Genomic DNA, 15,700 nt, shown 5'->3' on the forward strand with positions numbered 1-15,700 from the left:
TTGATTGATGATGTTTTTCATAATTCCTAATAGTTTCTTTGAAACTTTAACAAATTTTGCAAGAGTAAGGTAAACTTTTTATCTTTTTTTGTGCATGCCTCTTGGGCATGCTTTCATTGCAGGAATGTTATCCTGTTTATTAGTATTAAAGGCTCAATCCCCACCCCCACATTCCCATTTACATGTTCAAGTCCTAACCTCCAGTACTTTAGAATGTGACTAAACTTGGAAATAGGATCTTTAAATGAGGACACCAGGGTGGGGTCGCAGAGTGGGATAGGACTGAGCCATTAAGCACAGCACCACACAGCACAGGGGCGGCCCTAATCCAATCTGACTCCTATTCTTATAAAAAGAGAGTAGGACATAGACACAGAGGAAAGACCCTATAAAAGAGAGGTCTGCAACCCCGGGACTATGGCTCCGTACTTGTCCACAGTGTGTTAAAAACCAGGCCACACAATATTCCCATCTCTTTAAGAATTGTCCAGTCTGTTGTGATCCACAGAGTCAGAGGCTTTAGCAGAAGTAGATGTTTTCTTGGCACTGCCTTTCCCCATGATCCATCGAAGGTTGGCAATTTGAAGTCTGGTACATCTGCCTCTTTGAAACCTAGCTTGTATATCTGGGAGTTCGTGGTTTAGGTATTGCGGAAGCCTAGCTTGAAGAACTTTTCAGCATATCCTTGATAGCATACGAAGTAAACACAATTGTATGCTAGTTTGAACATTCTTTGGCATTGCCCTTCTTGGAGACTAGAATGAAAACTGAACTTTTCCAGTCCTGTGACCACTGCTGGGTTTTCTAGATTTGCTGGCATATTGAGTGGAGCATCATTTTTTAGGATTTGAAAAAGCTACATTTCAAATTCCATCACCTACACCTACACAGCTTTGTTTATAGTAATGCTTCTTAAAGCCCACTTGACTTCACACTCCAGGATGTCGGGCTCTAGGTGAATGGCCACACCATCACAGTTATTCAGGTCATTTAGACCTTTTTTTGCATAGCTTTTCTGTGTATTCTTACTACCTCTTCTTAATCTCTTCTGCTTCTGTTAGGTCTTTACTGCTTCTGTCCTTAATCTTGCCTATCCTTGCATGAAATATTCCCTTTGATATCTCCAGTTTTCTTGAAGAGATCTCGTCTTACCCATTCTATTGTTTTCCTCTATTTCTTTGCATTGTTCATTTAAGAAGGTCTATCTCTCCTTACCATTCTCTGGAACTCTGCTTTCGGTTGGCTGTATCTTTTCCCTTCTCCCTGCCTGTTACTTCTCTTCTTTCCTCAGCTATTTGTAAGGCCTCCTCAGACAACCATTTTCCTTTCTTGCATGTCTTTTTGTTGGGGATGGTTTTGATCACCACCCCCTGAACAATGTTACAGACTTCTATCCATAGTTCTTCAGGTTCTCTATCCTACCAGATCTAGTCCCTTGAGTCCATTCCTCACCTCCTCTGCGTAATATAAGGGATTTGATTTAGGTCATACCTGAATGGCCTAGTGCTTTTTCCTACTTTCTTCAATTTAAACCTGAATTTTGCCATATGGAGCTCATGATCTGAACCATAGTCAGCTTCAGGTCTTGTTTTTTGTTGACTGTGTAGAGCTTCTCCATCTTTGGCTGCAAAAAATAAAATCATTCTGATTTCAATGCTGACCATCTGGTGATGTCCATGTGTAGAGTCACATCTTGGTTTGTTGGAAAACAGTGTTTACCATGACCAGTGTGTTCTTTTAATAAAATTGTTAGCCTTTGCCCTGCATCATTTTGCACTTCAAGGTCAAATTTGCCTGTTATTCTGGGTATCTCTTGACTTCCTACTTTTACATTCCAATCCCCTATGATGAAAAGGACATCTTTTTTTGGTGTTAGTTCTAGAAGGTCTTATAGGTCTTCATAGAACTGGTCAAACTCAGCTTCTTTGGCATCAGTGGTTGCAGACTTGGATTACTGTGATGTTGAATGGTTTGCCTTGGAAACGAACCAAGATCATCCTGCCATTTTTGAGACGGCACCCCTAGTAGGTACTATAAGACTAAAGGCTAATTGATTATGGAACATACATTAGAACCAGTGAATCCCAAGATCAGATTATTACTCCATTGTATTTCAGTGATGTGAACTTCTTTTTCAGTGAAAATACCAATATGCTTACTTTTGGTTTAATTCGTTTTTAAATTCTTCACCTCTGAATTTTTTTTGCCTCTCAGGATTTATATGTCATTACCACCTGTACCTTCTGTATGCATAACTTGATGCACCAAGATTTGATTGGTTCAACCAGTTACCAACTGAATTAAAGTTATAGTTGGATAGATCTCTTTTGTTTGCCTATTGCTGATTTTCACCAGGGCTGTTTTTGAACTGTTTCCCATCATTGTTTTAGTCAGCTGTGGACAATATAATATGGCCATATGTTGACTGCTTGACCACCTACAGGAACCTGCCCATTGCTTTGTTCAGAAGAGTTAAGAGAGCATAAAATACTTATTTTCAACAATGTTGATGTTCTCTGATCCTCAGAACATACTAAAAGTTAGAGTCATAGTTTATATAGCTTCGTGCATTTCCATGTCCTTTCTAGGATAAGATATAAGTACTTGTGAGTTTGTGGACCTACTAAAAAATAAGGTTCAATAAATAAAAAGTTAATTAAGTTTGTTTAATGCCAGTCTTGGCACTCAAGCCATTATTGCTTTGATTGTTTGGTTGTGATGTCACCCAAATGATCAACACAGTTTTCTGAGAAAGAATTAATAAAATGGGATTCCTTTGAGCAATTTGGAAGAAGATGATGGTAATTCTAGGCTGCAGAGCAATATACAAAGAAAATACCTTACGAACATATATCAAATAAAAGAAAAAGAATCAAGTAGAAAATTACAAATGTAAAATAGTCTTAACAGCAATCCCTTTCCAAATTAATTCAGATACCTAAAGAATACAAAGCTGTTTGCAAAGCTGCTTAAGCAAAGGGGAAATTTCTGTTACTCGTGTAGTTTGGAAAGAAACACGTGATGAACAGTGACCTAAAATCCTCAGTTAAGCTCATGGCCACAGCTTGATGAGGGAAATCAGAAAAAGAATATAGCTTGTTTAAACTACGCTTCACTACTAACTTTAAAATTTATATACTCAAATACATTACATGTTAAATGTTGGCACATTAGAAACTGCAAATGCATTACCTTGTATTTTTTTTCAATTGACAAAACTGAGTAGAGGGAACACTCAATATCCCATAGATAATTGATTACAATCAATTAACATATTGTGGTTCATATAAAAAAGTAAATAATCATTAATGTATGGCAAGGAGATTGGATAGCTAGGCATTATGTTATAAGCAAATATATTTCTATTTTTTTAGAATAATAAAAATGTTTTACTATAACATAGTAAAAATAAGAAATAACATCAAAACATTTTATAATAACAAAAATATCATACAGCTAGGAATAAGACTAAATATATGCAAGACTTCTAAACAAGAACTACATAGTATTGTTGAAAAAATTAAGGAGTACAATTAAAGTGATATCCATTTTCATGAGTTAGAAGACTAGTCAGTAGGCTTTCAACTCAGAATCAATATGATCACAATGAATTCCCAAAAGGAATACATGTTTATATGCATGTGCATACATATGCACAAATAGATGTATGAAACTTCACAAGTTGTGTTTTTTCATTTCTATGAATAATCAGATAACTAAGAATAACCAAGTAAATCTTTAGTAAGAATAACAAGATGAAAGGATTTGTTCTGATATAAAGATTACAATGTAATAACGACTACATGACACTAGCAAAGGATAAACAACTATAGACTAACGGAATAGAAATCCAGAAAGTGACTTGGTAAAACAAATAAAGGCATCTGATAGCACTTCAGAGTTAGGCAGGGAAAAGGTTATACTTTTCAGTAAATAGCAGTACTGAATCTGCTGGATGTCTAAATGGAAATAAAAAACATCACTTCTGAACTCACATTATAACAAAAAATAAATTTCAGGTAGATTGTAGATCTAAATGTAAAATATTAAGCTTTTAGATATCACCAAAAAAAGGCATAATCTGGGCTCTCACCCATCCAACCTATGATCTGTTTATATTTCAACCTAACTATACAATAAAAGATGAATGGATAAAAAGAATGTGGTTGTGGTAGTTATTTAGTCACTAAGCCATTTCCAGCTCTTGTGATCCCATGGACTATAGCCCACTCCTCTGTCCATGGGATTTCCCAGACAAGAATACTGAAACAGGTTTCCATGTCTTTCTTCAGGGGATTGAATCCATGTCTCCTGCATTGCACGTGGAGTCTTTACTGCTGAGCTATGAGGCAAGCCCAAAAGAATGAGGTATATCCATACAAATAGATATTATTCATGCATAAAAAGGAATTGAGTACTGATATAAGCTGCAATATGAACATCTTAAAACATTAAGCTAGGCAAAGGAACCTAAACAAAAGGTAACATATGATAACATTTAAGTCATATGTCCAAAACAGGCAAATTCTAGATATATAAATTTGTGTTTGCTAGGTTCAAGGAGGAGGAGAAGATGGGATTAACTGTTCGTGAATATATGAAGTTTCTTCTGACATGATAAAAAATATTCTGGAATTGGATAAAGGTGATTTCACACAACCTTTTCAATATACTACAAACCAATGAATCATACATTTGAAAATGGTTACTTTTATGACACGTGATTCATAACAGTCTAAGAGGACATGATAATTCAAAAAATTGCATTAGTCATTCATTCAACTTCCCAAGTTGATCCCGAACAATAGACTTCATTTAGATGTAATGATTTGCTACCAAATGTTATTTCTCTACCCAATATTTTCTTTTTAAAAACTGATGATTGATTGCTTTACTTTTTCTCTTACAAAGGCAGGACAGTTTCCATCACATGTTCCTGGTAAAATAATAGATATCCCACTAAGAAATATATCCAATCTATGCCTTAAAATGCTAAAAAAAAAAAAAAAAAAATAGGTAGGGAGGAAAATGAGTTGTTAATTAAAATAATAATAATAAAATATTTAAAAATAACATTCTAAATGCTTGAAGATGAGCCTCCCTGACCTTTTGTAAATGCTTGCTTTTTTTCTCCCTACAACAATATGCCATATGGTCTAATTTCAAAACAGGTACTGCTGCCTCTATAGTATAACAGTCTATAGAAAGTCTTTCTTAACCCTTGTAAGAAAAGAAAAGAAAAGAATACTTCATTTTCAAATGAAGAGCTCTTATTTATTTTGATCTGGCAATATATCCCACTCTCTCTTTTTTTAATTAACCAGTTAGAAGATCTGTTTTATTCCATGTAACAGACAGCATACTATTTGAGAAAAAGTTAAAGCTCTGAGTGAGTCAGAGTTTAGGATGACACTTTAAAAAAACTTAAATAAGAACAGTTTATTTCTAGCAAACTAACCAAGAGAAATCATAGCATAGGAATAGGATAAAAAGAGACACCGGGACCAAAAATAATGCATGTATTAGGCATGGTAAAGATTTACATGTGACATGGCTATGAGAGGTTGCAATATATTTTGGTTAAAATAAAAATAAATAGTAAATTAAATAAATTAAATGTATTTATTAAATAAAGTAAATTAAAATAAAAATGAAATAACCATACAATCTCAGTACTATGCATGAAATATAAGTGAATAGAGTAGTGGATAATACTAGATTACTAACAATTCCCTTGGTAATTCAGTAAAATAGTGATGTGTCAAAATAATTCTAACATCTGACTTGCATTCAAATTGAGGCACTTTTTTGCTTAACAAAGATTTGCTGGAATTACTATTATAAAGGCTTATTTTAACTTCAAGGAACTAGATTTAGCAATATGTCAAAATTGTGGTGTATTGGTATGCCACTGGCACATGTACAAAATGAAATGGAATATAAATCAAAATTGTGATTCAAAACACACTGTCAGATATGGTTTTCTGAGATAAGAATATTCCATTGGAAACACCAATTAAAAAAATTCACACACATACAACACAGTGAATCATAACCAATATTCACTGTATGCAAAAAAAAATTAATAACAACATCCTCTATGTTAGTGACATTACATTTGAAACTCAAAATGTGCTGTTAGCATTTGGCAGAACTTAACCAGGGATAATTTTATCTAAGGTGATGTAAATATGAGTGGGTTAACAACTTCTGATGTGACATCATTGTCTAAACTGCCAATATCTCTCAGAAGTTAAGCCTGTTCTATGACAAAGAATGCTACTAAGAGGATCATTTTTCTTTTCTTAATTGATGGGTTCAATTGTATCATTCAGGGAACTTCAATATAGTTAAAAACATTTTATAAACTCTTAGACCTGACCATTAGACAAAAATAAAAAGGAGCTATAAATACTTCCTCTGAATAAACTTACAAAATAATCTGATCTTAACAGATTCAAATACAAGTACATGTGTAATTCGGAATTTAGTACCTCTGTTTTTGTTTTCTTACAGCGCATAGTTAAAATGTGAGGTTGTACCAAATTTATGTAATACAGGAAAAATTAAACTGAAAAGCCTGGATAAGTCCAGTTTTGTTCATTCTGACAATTTTAATGTATTAAAGGATCTAATATAAATTCTTTAGTAAAGAAAATGAGTGCTCATCCATTTAGATTTGTGTTACTTAGATTTATTTTATATACTGGGGCCATTTTGAAGGCACCTAACTTTGTAGATGCTTTTTCAAGATTTTTCTATTACATTGTCAGTGGGAATTTTTTAAGAAAAATTCTTTATACATAATATCACATTAGTTGGTGATACATAGTAAATTCTTTCCCTCTGGTGGTATGATTCTAAAATATTAACTAACATACATGAAGATATACTTGACAGACTAAATTAGAGCTCAAGAAACCAATACCTTATTAAATGTAGAGTTATATTTGAAATATTCTTGATCATTTGTAATCTGTTGATAATTATTTTTGGTGGAAACCCATTGTATATAGCATGCCCTGTCATCTCTGACTTTTTGCAACCCCATGGACTATAGCCCACCAGGCTCCTCTGTCCATAAATTTTCCAGGCAACAATACTAGAGTGAGTTGCCATGTCTTACTCCAGGGGATCTTACTGACCCAGGTGGACTCTTTACCACTGAACCACCTAGGAAGGTTGAAAACCCACTGGGGTGACTAAACTGAATTTGAACTTTTCAGTAAAATTTTCAATAGATGCCTAATTTAGATCTAATAAAGCATGACATGTAAAAACACAATTCCCATTACTAAACAAAAATGAATTCAATTTTATACAGGATATATTGCACAGTTTAGTCCCTATGATGATACAACCTGAGGGAGAAGACACTGGTGAGTTTGACTCAAGTGTTGAAAATTATTTGCAGGGAGAAATTTTAAGAACTAATTGTAAGTTAATGTTAGCAGGAGAAAATATCCATAAGTACTGAAATTAAAAATTAGATATAAATGATAAAACAAATCCAGTATTTAGTGGATGCATATGCCTATAAATATCTCCATTCTTATGAAATTTCTTTCATTCATAAGCCCATTCTACACATAAAGTTGACTTATTTCTTAATTCTAATGGCAGATCTTATAGAATATACATATCAATAATGGACAATGAGAACTAAGAGAGAAAGTTGTTAAAAGGTTTCTAGGAAAGGTATTATACTCTGAATGTTACTGTGTCTCAGTGTGATGACAGGAATTCTTATAAACATCCTGACCCTCTCCCTGATGATGACACTGAGACAGAGGGGGTGAAGAGTTAGAACCAATATAGACATTTTCATATACCTTACATGAAGATACCTTAAGTCTGAATATTTTAATAAAATTTCCTTTTCTAATGTGAGTTGGATTTTCTATTACTTGAAGCCAAGGATATTCTGAGGTTATTTAATTTGTTTGACCCTTTATATATTTAAAAATTATCTTTTTAAAACCCTACAGACTCTACCAGAAAATTACTAGAGCTAATCAATGAATATAGTAAAGTTGCAGGATATAAAATTAACACACAGAAATCCCTTGCATTCCTATATACTAACAATGAAAAAACAGAAAGAGAAATTAAAGAAACAATACCATTCACCATTGCAACAAAAAGAATAAAATACTTAGGAGTATATCTACCTAAAGAAACAAAAGACCTATACATAGAAAACTATAAAACACTGATGAAAGAAATCAAAGAGGACACAAACAGATGAAGAAACATACCGTGTTCATGGATTGGAAGAATCAATATTGTCAAAATGGCTATTCTACCCAAAGCAATCTATAGATTCAATGCAATCCCTATCAAGTTACCAACGGTATTTTTCACAGAACTAGACCAAAGAATTTCACAATTTGTATGGAAATACAAAAAACCTCGAATAGCCAAAGTAATCTTGAGAAAGAAGAATGGAACTGGAGGAATCAACCTGTCTGACTTCAGACTCTACTACAAAGCCACAGTCATCAAGACAGTATGGTACTGGCACAAAGACAGAAATATAGATCAATGGAACAGAATAGAAAGCCCAGAGATAAATCCACGAACCTATGGACACCTTATCTTTGACAAAGGAGGCAAGGATATACAATGGAAAAAAGACAACCTCTTTAACAAGTGGTGCTGGGAAAACTGGTCAACCACTTCTAAAAGAATGAAACTAGAACACTTTCTAACACCATACACAAAAATAAACTCAAAATGGATTAAAGATCTAAATGTAAGACCAGAAACTATAAAACTCCTAGAGGAGAACATAGGCAAAACACTCTCCGACATAATTCACAGCAAGATCCTCTATGACCCACCTCCCAGAATATTGGAAATAAAAGCAAAAATAAACAAATGGGACCTATTGAAACTTAAAAGCTTTTGCACTACAAAGGAAACTATAAGTAAGGTGAAAAGACAGCCCTCAGATTGGGAGAAAATAATAGCAAATGAAGCAACAGACAAAGGATTAATCTCAAAAATATACAAGCAACTCCTGCAGCTCAATTCCAGAAAAATAAATGACCCAATCAAAAAATGGGCCAAAGAACTAAACAGACATTTCTCCAAAGAAGACATACAGATGGCTAACAAACACATGAAAAGATGCTCAACATCACTCATTATTAGAGAAATGCAAATCAAAACCACAATGAGGTACCATTACACGCCAGTCAGGATGGCTGCTATCCAAAAGTCTACAAGCAATAAATGCTGGAGAGGGTGTGGAGAAAAGGGAACCCTCTTACACTGTTGGTGGGAATGCAAACTAGTACAGCCACTATGGAAAACAGTGTGGAGATTTCTTAAAAAACTGGAAATAGAACTGCCATATGACCCAGCAATCCCACTTCTGGGCATACACACTGAGGAAACCAGATCTGAAAGAGACACGTGTACCCCAATGTTCATCGCAGCACTGTTTATAATAGCCAGGACATGGAAGCAACCTAGATGCCCATCAGCAGATGAATGGATAAGGAAGCTGTGGTACATATACACCATGGAATATTACTCAGCCGTTAAAAAGAATTCATTTGAACCAGTCCTAATGAGATGGATGAAACTGGAGCCCCTTATACAGAGTGAAGTAAGCCAGAAAGATAAAGAACATTACAGCATACTAACACATATATATGGAATTTAGAAAGATGGTAACGATAACCCCATATGCAAAACAGAAAAAGAGGCACAGAAATACAGAACAGACTTTTGAAGTTTGTGGGAGAAGGTGAGGGTGGGATATTTCAAAAGAACAGCATGTATACTATGTATGGTGAAACAGATCACCAGCCCAGGTGGGATGCATGAGACAAGTGCTCGGACCTGGTGCACTGGGAAGACCCAGAGGAACTGGGTGGAGAGGGAGGTGGGAGGGGGGATCAGGATGGGGAATACGTGTAAATCTATGGCTGATTCATATCAATGTATGACCAAAAAAAAAATAATAATAAAAAAAAATTAAAAAAAAATAAAATAAAACATAAAAAAAATTATCTTTTTGAAGTATTATTATTTTCTTTAAAAAATTACATTATGATGTACATTTTCCAAATAGTATACAAGTAAGCTAATTCAAAATCCTCAAAATATTAACTGAATTTTGCTTTAACAATTAAATTCAAAAGTGTCTTTAAAATAGTCTCTGATGAAAACTTAGAGGTTCTTTTCAATCATGGTCCCATAATTATGAATAACTTAAAAACAAACACTAGTTCATATGAGAATTGGCCTTTTAAAACATAAAATATGAATGAATATCTTCATTTAAAAATGAAAGTTGTTTTCAATTTACTCTTATGAGAAACTGATTGCTAGAAAATCAGAAATACTTAAAAATAAATAAATGAAAATGATTTTTGGACATGAGAATTTTGGACACCACTGAAAGATTCAGTCTTTATTTGATCTCTTTTCAATGGATTTATACAAATGTTAAGAACATGAAAATATAAATTCTAAACCACTTTAGAAAGCTTATTTTTACCAACTATAAATCCACTTAAAATTTTAAAAAATAAAATTTCAAAAGGCACATATTTATTCAATTGGCTGTACAAGCAGACATCTGCATAACAAACTTGGCAATGTGTATGAGGACAGAGAAGGGGGCGCAGAAGCAGTGGCTTAAGGCATCTCTATGGAAATTAGCTTTTACAGGAATACTTATTAGAAAGTGAACATTCTTTTCATTTATCAAGGCACTTGGATTTAAAAAGAGTAAAGTTTCTTTAATGCCTGAATCTCTGCTGCCACAAGAACTCGATAGCATCACACACACACAAAATTGAAAGTAAAATTTAAATAATAAAAACCTACAGGATTTTTTTGTAAACTGACAGTCATTTCTTAAGGTAAATATTAAAAATAAGAAATTTTTACTAAAATGGCATATTACTGTGTCATGAAACTATAGCCACAATTCACCTAAACAACTGACATTATGCCCTATTAAATCCTCATACATGTGAGAAGAGAATTCAGTTCCCTGATATTATCTTGATAATCCATTTACAAGTACTGTGAACTATTGTTCAAATAAATGAACATTTATATAAAATGGATTTTCCAGAAAAAGATGTCAAGGCTTGATATGTGTACTACAGTTTCCAGTCCTGTTGCCTGGCACCCTTTCTTAAAAGCTCTTTGCTTTGTAGGTAAGTACTTCTCAACACAGTAATCCAAAGAGCTAAAGAATTATAATTGGCATATGGATTTCACATACACTTTTATAGTAAATCAGTATTTACCAACATATGTTAGTAGAATTGGAAAAGCAACATACTTTAAAAAATATTTAATATAAGCTATGATTAAGATACTGTATACACGAAAGCTTTGCTTAGAAAGTATTGAGAATATGAAACTCTGAAAGTCATAGAAGACAATACAGATGAATTGTATGTGTGTATGGGGGTTTGTATATTTGAGGTGTTTAAAGTGTTTTGAAATATAACATTAAAGCCACCAAACTAAGAGTTTGAAAAATCTGAGGTTAAAAATTTAATTTTGGAATGACCCTCAAAACTATAAACAAGGTGACAGTATCAGGGAAAAGAAGTCTAAAAACTCCATATAAATAAAAAACACCCCCACAGGAAAACACATTAAGATCATGAAAATAAACTGACATCATTTACAAAATATGAAAATACAAATGTCCAGTAATTACAAGAAATGCTGTTTAAATTTTGAGGTAATAAAGTAGTAAAATAAATAATCATGAAATATTTTGTTTTTACATATCATGTTGAATCAGACAACAACGTAAGCAAAATCCCTCTTAGTATATGGAAATAAGCAGTCCTACTGACAATGGAAATGTCTTTTTTTTTTTTTCCCACAGTGGAATTGTTAAGTGGCACAAGTTTCTGAATAGCATTTAGGTAATATTTATCAAAATTAGTTTTTAAATTGTTGTCCTTTTAAACATTAATTCCAATGAATCACACATTTTCTTAATAAATTAATTATATATATCAGCATATATGAGTTTGTAAGGGTGTTTATCTCCAAGTTGTTTATGATAGAGCAAAAAAAGGAGAATGGAAGAGATAATCTAGTAACCTATATGTTTATCAAGAGAAAATTGTAACATTATGGTACAAACGTTAAAAGGAAGTTAAAAAAGTCATTAAAATTATAGTGCAAATACTTACTTCCAACTACCCATGGAAGCTGACTGTGTCACACTGTCAAATTAGGAAAGCAGTTTTAAGAAGTTTTATAAGTATGATTCTATTTTTGTTAAGTTATGTGTATAAGTATAGGAAAAATTGGGGAAGAGATGCAACACATTTTAACAGAAGATCTGTCTGCACAGTAGGATTATATGTTGCTATAATTTTTTCATTGTCTAAAAGATACTTTTAATTTAGAAAATGTTCAATGAATGTTCATATAGTTGATAGAAAAATAAACAGAATCAGATTTTCTCATTCTTTCACAGCTAAAGTATTGCCAAAGTAAAATATTTTAATATTTCTGTAATATTGTACTGGTAATATATGAAACAGAGGACTTGGATATATGGTTACAGGGAGCAACTAAGCAGAGGGAAAAAAAAATAAAACAACAAATACAACAAAACTATTTTCTAGACACCTTTGGTATGAGAGAATCAGAATTTTAAAAGTAATTAGTTAAATGTAAATAACTCTTGTATCTATCTCCAAACTGGATTTCAAATAACACACAGTAAAAGTAAGTATAATAAAACCCTTTTTAAAAAGTAAAGAGGAACCACATCATATAAAGAAAAGGCAGGAGAGAAGAAAAGTCTGGAAATGGGGCTGAAATCAAAATTATTCTGGACAACAGGCTAAGTGATGTAACTTCAATTTATCAGAAAATCAGTTAGTGAGCTTCTGATTAATCAAATCTAAAAGTGAGCTTTAATGGGTTACAAAGCTCTTAAGGTCTAATAAAAAGGACATGGAGGTCATAAAAATAGGAAAGTTTTACTTCTCTGAACCCTGAGATAGTATCACTACATGGAACAACATATAACAGAGATTAGAAAACACAATTGTTAAACAAAATTTCTATGTTCCCTATATATGACTTACATAATATTGGTTCCTGATTCAAAACTTAACGCATAATTATATGCTGTATGCGAAGGCCAATTTTTGACCTGAATTGATACAGGGTTATAACTTAAGGAATGTAGAAGTTAAGGTTTTACTACTCAAGTCACAAATCTGATAACCAGCAAGCACCTGAATTACGTTAACCAATGGGAAGAACAGTAAAATATCCTATAAGGCAGATTTGTAGGCAACACTAAAGTAATTCCATCATTAATTTTAGCCATCAGAAAAACAATCATTTCAGGATAAAAACCAAAAGAAAATTCAATGATTTTCTACTATTTTAAATATTAATTCAAAACGAGATTAGATACTGAGTTTGTAGTAGCAATTTTAAAACTTTGGTTTCTTTTAAAAACATTAGATGAGAAATTAGAAAGTTTTTTTTTTTATAAAAATAAATTACTTTGCAATGCTCAGGTATAAGAACTACTTTGGGCATATTTTCATGGAAGAAATTAAAGCTAGCAATACTATTAAAATAAGAAAAAGTATGCAAAAAAACGCAAGTAATTACACTTCAGTTGGTTCAAAATGTAGTAAAAATATATCCAATTATACTTATTACTATGAACACTATATCAAAATCGGAAAAATATACCATATTATAATCACATGGTGTGCCTCTGTAAAAAGAACCAAGGTTCTAAGATTCACTTATTTTTGCTCCAAAGGAAAATAAATAGTTTTGTATACAAAACTTTCCATCATAACGTTTACTAAACTAACCAGCCATCAGCTGGAATTTAAAATTAACTGAGGAGAATTCAGGCAGAGATCACTAACATTCCTCAGTCTGCAGCACACACTGGCTGATGTACAAAGTTTTCCTCTCCTAGGGTTTCTGGGCCAGGGCGATGTTGAGTGGCTTGGAGCCTAAGATGCGGCCATTCATCTCAGTCATTGCTTTAGTGGCCTCCTCCGCAGAGGAGAAGCAGATCAAGCCAAACCCTTTGCTTCGCCCTTCTTCCTGCATTACCTTAACCCTGCTAATTGATCCAAATGAAGAAAATTCCCTCCGCAGTTTTTCATCATCAATGGTCTCATCCAGGTTCTTAATATAGAGCTTCGCACCCTGGCACCGCCGAAATCTTTCATGTTTCAGCTGCTCAAACATTTGCTTTAACTCAGCCTGTCGCTCTGCTTTCTTTTGTGCCCGGCCTACAAAAAGCAGCTGTCCGTTTATGTCCTTTCCATTCATTTCTTCAACAGCCCTTTTGGCAGCCTCATGGCGATCAAAACTCACAAAGCCAAAGCCTTTGGATTTTCCACTGGAATCTGTCATAACCTTAACACTCAGGGTTTTGCCATATTTACTGAAAACTTCCTTCAGTCTCTCATCATCCATCTCATCTCCAAAGTTTTTGATGTAAACATTGGTGAACTCATGGGCTTTGTTTTGAAACTCGGCTTCTCGATCTTTGCGGCTTTTGAATCTGCCAACGAAGAGCCTGCAGTCCTTAAGCAGTGCCCCATTCATCTCCTCGATGGCCCTGTCGGCAGCAACCTGGTTTTGAAAGTGCACGAATGCGTAGCCCCGGGAGCCCTGATCATCACTCATCACCTTGGAGGACAGGATCTTCCCAAAAGCTGAAAAGTGTTCATAAAGGGTTTTGTTATCAATGGATTTGTCCAGATTCTTGATGAACACGTTCCCAATTCCAGATTTCCTTAAGTAGGCGTCACGTTGAGACCACATGAGACGGATGGATTTGCCCTTTATCAGGTCAAAGTTCATGGTGTCCAGGGCCTTCTGGGCGTCCGCCAGCTGCAGAAAGTTGACGTAGGCGTAGCCCAGGGAGCGGCGCGTGAGCAGGTCCCTGCAGATGCGGATGGACAACACGGGCCCCACGGCGCTGAACTTCTTGAACAGCAGGTCCTCGGTGACGTCCGCGTGGAGGTCACCCACGTACAAGGACGCCTGGCGGTACTTAGCTGCTATATTCATCTTGCTCCTCACCCCCAGAAGCCGGCCCCTAAAGAGCTCCTGGGGTGATTTCTGCAGGAGTGTGACCCGGGCTTATGCGTGGTGGCCTCTGAGTCACGGCTTGGAGGCTCAATGTTGGGGTGCACATACGGCTGGCAAGGCTCAGGCATCATCCTCATTCCAAAACCCCCCAGAAACCAGTCCGGCCCATCCTGGAACAGGGGGCGACAGAGCTTTGAAATCTCAAAGAAAGGCCCCAGGACAAGCCTGTCCTTCGCGGCCAGTTCGTGAGGAATCTTCAGGTGGCGGGCTGGCCCTCCATCTGAGTGTTCTCCACTCTGGTTCAGCACTCTGGCCGCTGGTTTCCAAATAAAAATAGGCCTTGTTCAGGCCGGTTTAAAGTTACAGCCTCCGGGGATGAATTCCACAAGTGGCCGCTGAGGCGACGACCCGGGAAGCGGCGCGCGGCGGCGAAAGCGGGGCCCCGGAGCCCCGAACCGCCCGGGACCGGGTCGTGCTGGCGCCGCCGCCCGGGCGCGGCCGGGGGCTCCGCGGGCTCCGCGCGCCCTGACCGACCCCGGCCCTTTTCCTCCCTGCAGACCCCGCGCGGAGCCCTGGGAAGGACGTGGGGGATGGGGAGGCGGACAGATCGACG

The 15,700-nt window shown here is 35.3% G+C and overlaps 1 protein-coding gene across 1 annotated transcript; it reads right to left on the reverse strand.

The window, feature by feature from the left end:
- Positions 1–9,891: 9,891 nt before the first annotated feature.
- PABPC4L (poly(A) binding protein cytoplasmic 4 like) lies at positions 9,892–15,492 on the reverse strand. Its single transcript, XM_061142353.1, has one exon. The coding sequence runs from the start codon at positions 15,064–15,066 to the stop codon at positions 13,954–13,956; it is 1,113 nt and encodes a 370-aa protein (XP_060998336.1). The 5' UTR covers positions 15,067–15,492; the 3' UTR covers positions 9,892–13,953.
- Positions 15,493–15,700: the final 208 nt, after the last annotated feature.

Source organism: Dama dama, chromosome 5 (assembly GCF_033118175.1).
Source record: "Dama dama isolate Ldn47 chromosome 5, ASM3311817v1, whole genome shotgun sequence".
Lineage (NCBI taxonomy): Eukaryota > Metazoa > Chordata > Mammalia > Artiodactyla > Cervidae > Dama > Dama dama.